This window comes from Ochotona princeps, chromosome 19 (assembly GCF_030435755.1).
Source record: "Ochotona princeps isolate mOchPri1 chromosome 19, mOchPri1.hap1, whole genome shotgun sequence".
NCBI classification, from domain to species: Eukaryota; Metazoa; Chordata; class Mammalia; order Lagomorpha; family Ochotonidae; genus Ochotona; species Ochotona princeps.
This window is the reverse complement of record NC_080850.1, coordinates 7,372,955-7,385,204: the sequence shown is the minus strand read 5'-3', so window position 1 is coordinate 7,385,204 and position 12,250 is coordinate 7,372,955. Positions and strand designations below refer to the sequence as shown.

At 44.8% G+C, this 12,250-nt stretch overlaps 1 protein-coding gene across 2 annotated transcripts in view; it reads right to left on the bottom strand.

Annotated features, from left to right (window-relative positions):
• The window catches only part of LCP2 (lymphocyte cytosolic protein 2), a 46,887-nt gene extending 34,991 nt beyond the window's left edge, over nucleotides 1–11,896 (bottom strand). Inside the window, exons 1-3 of one of the 2 annotated variants that reach the window (XM_058677755.1) lie at nucleotides 11,592–11,896; nucleotides 7,673–7,735; nucleotides 3,939–3,985 (exon numbers count right to left, since the gene is read on the bottom strand). In XM_058677755.1, the coding sequence (XP_058533738.1) occupies nucleotides 3,939–3,985; nucleotides 7,673–7,735; nucleotides 11,592–11,669 (188 nt within the window). In that variant the 5' untranslated portion in view covers nucleotides 11,670–11,896. The remainder of the gene's footprint in view (nucleotides 1–3,938; nucleotides 3,986–7,672; nucleotides 7,736–11,591) is intronic. The other variant, XM_058677756.1, reaches the window with a different exon arrangement.
• Between the last annotated feature and the right edge of the window lie 354 nt (nucleotides 11,897–12,250).

Here is a 12,250-nt window from a genome sequence, read left to right as displayed (position 1 = left end):
ATCCTCCTGTGCCAAGGACAATCTTAAGCAATTTACACGCCTGCTTTCCACTCTTCCCTAGCACTGAGAGTCAGTCCTTAGCCGTCCTATATGAGAAACAGGTTCAGACTGCTAAATGACTGCCCCAATGTCCAGTTCACGGAAGGTGAAATCATATTTAGAATTTATGCCTCCCTCACTGCAAAGCCTCATGGCTTTTCTATTTTTTCACTGTCTCTCTTGTACAAAATAGAGTAATCCATACAAATGTGAAAGTTGGGGATAGGATTGTGGCATAGCAGGTAAAGTCACAGTCTGCAATCTTAGTATCCAACAGGGGCACAGGTTCATGTTGCGGCTGTTCCACTTCCAGTGCAGCTCCCTGCTAATGGCCTGGTTAAAGCAGCAACAGTGACTGGGTTCCTGCCATCCATGTGGAAGACCTGGAAGAAGCTCCTGGCTTTGGTCTGGCCTAGCTCTGGCTATTGGAGCAATGTGGGGAGTGAACCAACAGATGGAATCTCTCCTTTTCTCCCTCTATGTCTCTCTCTCTTTCTCTGTAACTCTGACATTCAATTAAAAAAAAAATAGTTCAGTATGTATATATACATATAGCAATGTTAAAATGTTAATTTGAATTTTACGTAAAAATAGCTAACACTGGGCCCGGCGGCGTGGCCTAGCGGCTAAAGTCCTCGCCTTGAAAGCCCCGGGATCCCATATGGGCGCCGGTTCTAATCCCGGCAGCTCCACTTCCGATCCAGCTCCCTGCTTGTGGCCTGGGAAAGCAGTTGAGGACGGCCCAAAGCTTTGGGACACTGCACCCATGTGGGAGACCCGGAAGAGGTTCCTGGTTCCCGGCATCGGATCGGCGCGTACCGGCCCGTTGCGGCTCACTTGGGGAGTGAATCATCGGATGGAAGATCTTCCTCTCTGTCTCTCCTCCTCTCTGTATATCCGGCTTTCCAATAATAATAAAATCTTTAAAAAAAAAAAAAATAGCTAACACTTTTGCAGTGCATATTGTCACATATTGTTATTTCCTCTAATTTTCCCTCTAGCGGTTTGAAGAGGGTTCTGTTGTAGAAATCTGCAGTTCTGGGAGCTGAGAAATTTGCTAGTCTCACAGCTTATAAATGCAAGAATTGGAATTCAATAACTTTGATCTCAGGATTTTTCTCTCTAGGATCCCTATCTGCACATTCAAATCTAAAAGAATCCTACTTCACAGGTCTTCTTTTTATAGTCTAGGGGACATGTCCGCAGGCATGTCGCTCCTCAGCAGCAGAGCTGGAATTGGCCCTTGGTGAACATGCTGCCACCAGGGCCAGTGACTCTACCTGGTCGGAGTGTCCAGGACCGTCCCTTGCTGTCTTACCCATCACTGCTTTTAGTGTTCCATAGGCAAGCCTCCTTGTTTATCTTGAGTGTGTTTCAAACACCCAGGCTATGTTTCTATCTCAGTTTTCAGGTAGTCAAAGAAATGCCTGATCCCTCTGTGTGCACAGCATGAATGTGTGAATGTGTGGTTAAGCAACAACCACTTCCCACTCTCATCTCCTCCTCCTGCACGCAGTCAGAGCTCAAAGGCATCAGGTGGGCTTAGCCTTAACAGGGAACAAGAGCTTCCCTATCTCTGTCCTGCTGCTCTGATGAAACCCCTACCTCACCATCTGCAGAGCCATAGCAGTGGAGGTGGTCCTATCTCACGGTGAGACCGTGCTCACAGTCTCACGTCCTCAGTTGGGTCCCTCTCCAAATCTTCTTTTGCATTACCCAAGACAGATGCTAAGACCCAAATTTATTATTCACTCTGGCTCACAAACTAATGCCCTCAGACTCTGTAGGATAGCTAAGAGCACATCTCTACATTGTGACCCATGTAGCACTCCAAACATCATAGCCTGCTTGTTTCCTGTTCTCTTGCGTATGGCTCCCAGCCACTCTGGACCCACTGGTGATTCTACAAAATATGCTAGAGCTCTGTGCTCTTGTAGTTTGCTCCCCACTTCTAGAATGTACTTGATCACTATTGGGATATTTCAAGATTTGATTTAGGTCCCTTCATCCTAGAAGTCTTGTGGAGAAAATTACCCCTGTTTCTGACTCTGTTGAATGTATATGTGTACATGTTGTGGCACTATTGAAATTACGGTACAATTGATTTGGTTGTGAATTAGGATGTGAATGTCCATTATCTTAGCACCCTGAATAATTAACCAAGGCCTGACACATCCCAGTTTACTAAGTGAATAAGGTTAACACAGCATGTAGGGACCAGGAGATGCACAGCCAAATGCTCTTAAGAGCTTAGTGCATATTGCTACCCACATAATCATTCCTCCTTTTGTTCCTAAACACACACACACACACACGTAAAAAAGCAATCTCCATTTGCTTAGTACAAATCTTTAGAAAGATGAAGCAGTTTTTGATAACAACATTTGTTCTCAGAGCTGGGAAACACAAAAGCAAATCATTACTCGTTTATTTCCCCATTCACCCTTCCACTGAAGGAAAGGTTAATAATCATTCTAGAATATTCCACTTAACTGAGCTACACTGGCATTATTACCTCTTTGTGACATCTCTCAGCTTCCTACCCCTTTGGCCCACTTCCTTTTTGTCATTTTGAGTTTTGAGACCCTTAGAGCAAGAAAAGGGACCTCACTGAAGACTCAAAGCAGAGGTCTTAGACTGGTAACACCTTAAATCTGGCTCTGATGTGTATTTGCTTTGGGTTTTTCAGTATTTTCAAATATTTGAATTAATACTTAAAAACTGGGCTGCTTTATCACTTAAGCCTGGGTTTATAGCCTATCTTGATAAACTGGAAGGCTGGACATTTGGCAGTCCACATTGGCTGATAGTGAGAGTTTTCTACACTCTCTGAATTGTGCAAACAATATTGGATCTGCCACAGTTCCCACTACTTCCTATGTCACCAACAATGAGAGTTTGTGTTAGCTAGTTCTTCTTACTATCACAATATGCTATTATTCCTCCTATGATGAAGAAGCATTGCTCCACACCCATGTTTTATTCAACTGTGGTAAAACCAATAGGGTTTGTGTTTTCAACCTGACCCGTTTTATATGTTTATACTACCTGTTTGTTCCTCTACACATCTGAGCGCGTAAGACATTTAAGATTAGTATGACGGTAGTTCAAAAAGCTCATGGGAAATGAAACTAAAAGATAAGTCTATTTAGGAACAAAACATTTCAAAATCGATACACAGAAGGGGTTTAAAGTTCATGAAAACTATATGTTGAAACTGCATGGTTGTCAAAACAGCTTTGCATCAAAATAAACTCATCATTTAAAAAAAATTTCATAGGACAACATGGGTAGGATTAGAGGTCATTTGTTAAGTGAAATAAGCCCAGCACAGACAAAATCCTTTAATTCAATTTTCCACAAGCTTTTTGAGGTACATGGCAACTTCTTGCCTCATGGCAGACAAAATCAGTATTACATTGCAGTTCCCTTTCCCCAGGCTTCTTTTCAACATGACATCCCTATAGGCATTCATAAGCAGTCAGTATTAACAACAAAACGATATTCCTCGCCATCTTCATCCGGTTCAGCTCTTATTTGCTGAGTTGGAAATGGAGGCCTAGAGAGCTCGAGCCCATGACAGCACCACAATTAGACTAAGGTCTTCTGACTTGGGTACTCCCTTCCCACACTGCCCCCATGGGAAGCCAGGAGCTGGAGACAGGGCACAGAGGCCAGGGCGTGTTCAGCAAAGCACCAAGGCCCAGCCTGCAACTTCCCCTTGCTAAATCCTCGTGTCACTGCTCCTCCCCATGCCCTGCTCTTGCCCTTTCTTTTCCTATTTACCTTTCTGTATCAAACCAACAGTGGCACATACTCGACTCAGTTCCACCCTAACTGCTCCCCATTCCAACCTCTATTCTCCAAACCTGAACCCATGAGTCAGAGGGAGTACTTACGGCACCCGGAGCTTAGGGAACTTTTGAATGTCATTCTCCGTAAGGTTCTGGAATAAAAGCACACGTGTTTCACAGGTTACAACCCATTGGAAGGATTCTGAACCAGGTGTGAAGAGGAAGGTGTGAAGCAATCTAGGAAGCAGTGGAGAATCAAGCAGTAGCACCCCACTCATCACTCCCAGCAAGTGGGTTCTAATGTGAGCCCCAAATCTGTGGCCTGCTGTTATTGGTTCTACTTTTTCAAAAGAAAACCCGAAATTTGAATTGTATCTGATATTTCCCAGATTCAAAAAGTTGACAAATAATTTTAAATTAGATAAACATGGTGAGGGCTTCATCTTGGCAACCAAGAAGATGTTTTGTGGGCTGTGTGCTGAGCTTTCCCTACATGCCTACTCAAGCCTCCAGCGACCCCACACTGTCTGCACGGATCAGCTATAGAGAAGTCAGCCTGGAGGAGGATTCTGTGCCTCTGATCCCACCAGACCCCAAAAGCCCTTCACCAGGGGTATTGGGAGAATTCTCCAGATATGGAGATATAATAAAACATGTTATCCCAAAAGAATAAAGAGGGAAAAGTAGAAAGAAATTCATATTTATCAAGGCCTCCTTTTGGGCCTCTGCCTTGTAACATTTGATTGATCTTCGTATTGATCCTTGGAGTTATGATATGCAATCCCATTTTACAGCTGAAACATGAGGTTGCTAAAGGTAGGCGAGGAAGCTGCAGATGGACTTTAGAATCCCCAATCTCCTTACTTCCTCCTCCCATGTTCAAGCCCTTTGAGGGCCCAGCCTGAGAGATGATATGGCAGGCACTGTAGCTTATGTGTTCTCCCTCTCTCTTTTTTACTGACAGGATCTGAGTTTTGTTCATGACAGTGAACATGATAGATTTCATGGCAGATGGTAGAGGTCACATGACTCACCGTGGTCAGTGAGACAGGACATCAAATCTACTGCTTAGGACTTCTGGTCAGGTTATTACTTTCTTGAAAAGAAATATAATGCGAGGGAGATGCATTCATGTTTGACTATTCCCCTACCCATTCCCTCCAGCTTGCAATGCAGAGTCTGTATCTAGAAGGGCAATAGTCAAGTCACAACTCCTAGGACAGAAGCCACAGTCTGGATGGAGCCTAAGCTTGGCTTGTTTATTTACTTTTTTCAAAAAGATTCACCTATTTATTTGAAAGACAGAGTTTACGGAGACAAAGATAGGGAGAGTGAGTTAACAAGAGATCTTTCATCTGCTGGCTCACTCCCCAAATGACCACAACAGCCAGAACTGGGCCAATCCAAAGTTAGGAGCCAAAAGCTTCATCCAGGTCTCTCATTTAGGTGTCAGGGGCCCAAACACGTGGACCATCTTCTGCTGTTTACTGAGGCAGGGAGCTGGATCAGTAGCAGAGCTGCCATGACTTGAAACAGTGCCTGTGAGAGATGCTGGTACTGCGTTGGCAGCTTTCCTTGTTACGCCCTTAACACTGTCTCCAAGCCTGGGTTTTCGATGATTTCCTTCAGTTACTCACTAGCTCTGAAAAACCACCTGTACGATTCTTATGACTTGAGAAAAAGAAAACCACCCCCTGTTTGGTGAAGCCACCAGAAGGGGAAGGTTTCTGTAGCAAGCAGCCACACATCTCTCACACAGATCACCAGCTCATCTCCTCCATCTTCTGGACTCACAGACCACCATTCTGTATCAGACAAACTCTTAAGCTTCTTAGTGGAAAACAGAAATGGCAGAAAGATAGATTCAAGGGACCTATTATGATGTAAGAGAGAAAGGCTGGAAGGAGGGAAGGAAAGAAGGAAAAAAGGAAGGCAGGAAGGAAAAATAGGTTCCACTTTTGCTTTTTTAGTCGCATAATGACCCTGGATATCCTAGAACTGGAAGGAATGACAGATGAGAAAGTAGAGCTAAGACTGAAAATTGCAATCACATCCAGCAAACTGGAGGTGCAAGGTGATTTTCTGCAGAAGTTGCATTTAGCTACTCCAGTGGCTGGGGCAGGCGTGGGACTCTGTCCCCTGACCCCGTCACTTCTTCCTTATTCCTTCTGTTCCCAAAATGCACAGACAGCACTGCATTTTCTGAGAGACTGACAGTCAGGTGCCAGAAACTGGAGCAGAGGAAACAGCTGCTCAGACACCATCCCTCAACCAAGGAGGTGCATTGCTCTGATGCTCAGAGAACTGGGAGGGGATGTCACCCACTACAGTTTTGTACAAGGTGCTCAGTCACCTGAAAGGGGGAGAAATGGAAGCCCCGAGAGGCCAAGCATCCGTTCAAGGTGATCCAGTACAACAAATCCGCAATCAAGATCATGCCCAAAGATGCCTTCACCTTTTCCATTCACCCATAAAAAGGCTCTGCTGTCAGGGCTAAAGGAACCAGAATGAAATATTCAGGTTTAGCAACAATGGTAAGAACAGCAACAGGACTCCAGGAATTATTGATTAAAACCTCTGTATGATTAAGTGACATTGTTAAAAACTCATGTAGTATTAGACCAAATTAAATCTATGCTTTAGCCTGCCTACTAGGTTTGTGGCTTAGGACAAATCACACCACCCCGTGGCATGTGTTTTCTCATCTGTTAACGAGGTGCTTGGAAGCTTTCCTGACCCTGTTCTGCTGAAAAATAAGCTTCTATGAGACAAGCATTGCTTCTCATTTCTCTCTTTCCAGCACGTGGTAAGAGCCAGTGAATGGATCTCTGCTTATCAAATAAATGGATCTATCAATGATGTACTGGAATAGGGAAGTAATAGGTCTTATATGCTAACTGGGAGCAAAGCTCAGACTGATTGGACCCCAGATTTATTCTCATGGTGAGGCTCCAGTGCTGCCCAAAATAGGGCAGATGGTTACGAGCAGCAGACAGCTCATTGTCACTGAAGCAATTCAAGCTGTTGATGGCAGAAATGCTGCATGAGAAATAGAATGACTATGGTCAAGTTTCCTTATAGGAAAACACAGCCTGGCTTTCTCTCCTCACTGAGTACCCAAATCCAGAACACCTTCTCCCCATGAGACTTTGAAGTCTTCTGGAAAGAGTGAAGCCATGTAAACTGAATAGGTGGACTGGTGTGGTCAGACCTCTCCTCATCCATAGGCAAAGATGCCATTATGAAGGAAATGTTCACACTGCCTCCCCATTCACAACTTAATGCCTGTGTCCCCACCATCAGAGCTACATCTCCATCTCCTTGAGGGATTATTCTTGACACTCACCTGTACATTGATCTTACACTTAAAGGTCTATGAATGTAGTGAATAAGAGAGCCATTATCACATGAGTGTTTGACAAGAAATCAGCAATATGAACAAGAAAAGTAATTAAAAGAAGGAGAGTGACTTCAACTTTTACTCAAAGACCATGCACCCCAAAGGGAGAAAAGGTAAGACTCTTCTGTTTTGTTAGGGTTATTTTTCCCCTTGAGCTTCTAAATCTATGCATGGGATTTGAATAGATTTTCAATTGTCATTGCATTCCTTTTCATACTTGAACTTCAGAGTGGATCTTGCATCACTGAGAAATCTGAGAGGGGGCTCTGAGCAGCAGGATTCTGAGAGGAGGTGAGAGAATGAAACCTATAACACAGATTCCTTAAAGACAGTCATTGACAATGGGTGTCCCCTGGGATCAGTAGACCAGCTGACCAGAGAATCATCTGAGGAAAGCAACCTTTCTTGGTTTCAATATATTCAAGTAGCCAGAACTTACCAAAAACCGAGCACCATCGATGAGGTATTTCCTCACAGTCTTTTCACAGTCCTTGTAGTTGAGCTGCAAAGAGAAGGTCAGGGTTGGAGGGCTGGGGCTTCTGTCATTGACAGTCTCTTCCATTGGTCCCCCTCCCTTCCTGCCCCCAAAGTTTAGCAATCTGTGGTACTTGCGGCTAGCCAGACTCCCCCTTTCCTCCCTTGACTCACAGAAGGGCCACATCCTCTGCTCAGCCCTGCTTTCACTACTCCCTTGGGACTCCTAAAATGAAGAAATTGCTCACTCTAAGGCTTTGAGGCCTATGCCTGCAGAACGAGATTGCCTTTGGGGGACACCAAAAAGGGCTGACCGTAGGTTCCTTAGGAGAGTAGAGCTTCAGGGAGGAAATAAGTCACCAGCAGTGGTCTGGCCTCTCCAAGCCCACCTTAATGAACACGCAGAGGTGTTTCTTGCAGTGCTGTGGTTCCTGGCCACTTTCCCAGTGTGATTGAGGCTATCACTTCTATTCAATCTTGTTATCCTACACTGATGTCTCTGAAATTACCTAAAATAATCACATATTCACTGCCTGGTGTCATTACTGACTTCTTTAATGTTTAATGTCACTCCATTATGGCTGTACATGTAGGTTATTTGCCAAACTGCTGTTCCAATAATGACAATAAACACTGCTGATAATTATTGCATGCTTTCTATGTGGTAGGCACTGTTGCAAGTATTTAAGCCAATCTTAAGTCTTCACAGTTTGCAGAAAGCAGTGAGAGGCACCAATGAGTAACTCACAGCCTTTGAGCCTGACAGCTCTGTTATGTGATGGAATGGAAGGGCTTCTTGGAATAGTCAACTGCTTTTAATTTATCATTTTCTTTGTCACTATTATCAGATTGAACCTCCAGCTTTGCAGATAGTGACTTGAGCTTGACAGACAGCTGCACAGACTTGGATATGATCCAGCAAGGTCTGGGCCCAAGGCGTCTAGGCTCAGTATTTTTAAAATTGTACTGATCATTCCAATGAGAATGCAGCTTTGATAAGCACTTGCTTAGAGTTTGCCCAAATTTGTGGATCAATGACTGAAACCCAGAGAGGAGAAGAGTTTGCCCTAGGATCACATGGTATGTTGCGAACTTAGCTGGGATTAAGGCACATGACTCTGAGCTAGTGCCTCTCCAGTGAATAGCCCACGGATGCTGTCCTTCCAAGTCCAAAGGAATTGGACGGATTAAGCCTTCTTCAAGCCTGTGCTCAGTGTTAATGCAGATACAGGGTGAGAAACATACCGTAGGCAAAAGGACCCAGCCTGGCAGTCTGCATATCAGTGAGGAACTAGGACAGGAAGCTAAGAGGATTAACCATTCACGGGACCTGTGTCCCTGCTGAATGCCTTGCACACACATTTATTTTATTCCTCCTAATCTTTCCATTGGTTTTCTTACCACCCATGTCTTTACTTCACTGCCTGATCAAAATGCCATGGTAGAAATGGTGCTTACTTTCTACCTTTCAATTAATCTATGAAATGACACATTTCACCCCCAAGTTCCATTCCTGAATGACCCTGTTGTGAACAATGTTTTCTCTTGGAAACAGAAATGCTCAGAGAGGCAAAGGAAGGAAGAAAGGAAAGGTCACCAAACTAGCAGGTGGCAGAACCAGGATTCAAACGAGGTGTATCTGACTCCAGAGTTGGACAGGATGGAGGTGTCTGAAGGAGACTAGGTGCCAAGGCTTTGGTAAAAATCGCAGCAACCGGTTGGCTACTTATCAATACATTCAGTGGTAGTTTGATCATTTAGGTCCACCTTTAAATGACCCAGTAGTCAGTCTGCTGCAAGTTCTGTCGCTCAGGAACTGAGCTTCTCAGCATCTGAGATGGGCTGGGACTTCCAGGGTCACAGATTCCCCTCTACCCTCATTCCTGCTGGCAGGGGAACCTGTCCCAGCGTCATGCATTTTTTGTTTGTTTGCTTTGTTTTTACGTGAGTTCTTGGAACTCCAAAAAGAGAGTTATTCTTTCCTCCAACTCAGACAAAGAAATGAGTTGAATCAATGCTACCTTTCAGTCTGTTTTCCTGTACTAACAGGAATTTTGCCTTAGACTCCGTTTTGGTTAGCTGGGCTGTAAAAATCTTCTGACCACACTTGGAATAGTCCCTCAGTCTCTCCTGGGGTATTCCCTCTATAACTCCAGATTCGTTTTTCCTTTCTTTTAAAAACACACACTCCCTCTATCTCTGTTTAAAAGATACATTTATTTTTCTTGGAAAAGCAGATTTTCAGAGAAGAAGATATATAGAGAAAGAATCTGCTGGTTCATGCCCCAAGTGGCCGCAATGGCTAGAGCTGAGCCGATCTGTAGCCAGAAGCCAGGAGCGCCTTCCTGGCCTCCCACATGTGTGCAGGGTCCCAAGGCTTTGGGCTATCCTCAACTGCTTTCCCAGGCCGCAAGCTGGATTGGAAGTGGAACAGCCAGTGGTATCCATATGGGATCCCTATGCATGCAAGGTGAGGATTTAGCTACAGGGCCATTGCGCTGGGTTCTCCTTTTCCTTTTTTTTTTTTTTATTGCAATAACATGCCTTGTAATTCTATCTCTTCATGCTGTTGCGCCAGTTGTTTGGGTCTTTGTCTAAAGAAAATATTAGAAACATTCAAAGGCTAATTGTCCAATGATCTTTGTACTTCCAAACCTGAAACTTAAGTTTGTTATGATCCTAAGTTTGTTATGTGTGTGGTGGTGAGGTTGGGGGGAAATCAAGGGGGATAACAGAAATGACTTTGTTTTTGCACAAGAAGCATAAAATAACAGGTTATGTGGGCCATGCCCCTTCCATGCCACACCCAGTCAAATGTGTTCAAATTTTTGTTTTTTTTTTGGCTGGGAAAGAACCATTGTCTCTGTAAATATATTGGTAAGATGAGCCTTCAGGTTTCGGTAATATGTTTTAGGAAGCCTATGCCACACCCTTGGTTCTCAGTTTTCCCAGGAAAACCAGAACGTTGAGTTAGATGGCATTGAAAGCCTTAGCTCTACAAACTCGTCTTTATGATGGCCTGCAATACTACTAAATTTAGTGTCATCCCACAAGGAAGGGGATGTTAGAAGCTCAGCTGTGCTCCCCAAGACATCATTTCCCAGAGACAGGGACAGAAGGTCCCCTACTGAGTCGGTACTCTGATACCTGCCTGCGGAGGTGTGTGACCTGTGGTACCCAACAGCAGATGATGCAGCATAGGGTTCCTGAGCATTTGCTCCAAGCCTGGAAGGTGGGAGGGCAACAGTGGTCCCAGCTCTGCTGCAGACTCTGCCTTAGAATAAAACTTGAGGACCCACCTTTCAAGGTCAGGAACAATGAGTGCCCCAGCACTGCATCTAGCATTGTTTTCCATGGCCCCCGTCTTTCTCTCCAACTCTGCACCAAGAACACCAGGTCTCCCCTTTCTAAGATGTAGCTTCATAAGCAGTTGCAAGTACAGAGTTCTCTACAGCTCAGAGCACAGACTTTGAAATCAGACAGGAGGGACTCAAATCCTTCTGTATTCTCCCAAATAATCTCTGGGAGTTTGGGCTTTTTAACTTCCTTGAGTTGACCTTGAGCAGCACAGCCAAGAGGCTGGCAATATTGCTGTCAGGAGATCATGAAGGACCAATTGTGGATAGTGCCTATAGGTCACCCATATACAGTCCCTGGCACATAGCGGGCACCTGTTCACTCAGGAGCTCCCGCTCGCACCCTTCTCTCCAGAATTCACCATAAGGATCTCGAAGTGTTCTCACATGACAGTTATTAACAAGGCTGCCGCGAGGCAAATCACTCCATTGTTATCCCTTATGCCTTTTGTTCTCTTCCCAGACCCCACTGTCAAAACCCACTGAGGGTACCCTTAGCCTAACCACAAGCAAATTAACAGGGCTTACCTTCTTGAAGTAGTCTGCAAGGCTGTCAGGGTCCCAGGCAAGGACCTCCGAACGATAGGGCATGTTCCTCAGAGCCATGGCCGTTGTCCTAGGAGGGAACTCACAGGTTGAGAGTGGGCGCTGTACCCATGGACAGAGACCCCCAAATCCAGAGCTTGGAGTTGTCGTAGGCTCTTCTGACTCCCTGCTGCACCCTGGATCTCGCTTATTGGAGCAGACGTCTTTTCTGCTGTAGTCAGATCCCAGAAAGCAGCAGCTTCCTCTGCGAACAAATATGGTCTCTTCTCAGAAAACGACTTGGCTAGTTTCCTTTACCACTTCCTCTGCTGGCTTCTAAATAAGTAAACAAGGAAGCCCAGCTCTAGGGGCTAGAGATGTAGACAGAGAGACAGAGTTGGTAACTGTTTACCTCCCCACTGGCCCCTGGCACTCCAACCCAATAGGAGGGGCCGGGAAGGGGCTTTAACTCCAATAGCAGTCCAAGCAATTTTTTTTCTGTTGAATCTGCAGCAGCCATGGTCAATACCACACTTTTAACTCTGGTGGGACTTTGTCTATGAGCATTGATCTTGACAGTTGACCAAAAATACAGACAGAGCTACAGAGTGGCAGAGAGGGGTTATGGATACTCTTATTATTTTTATTTTTTTTTTTTTTAG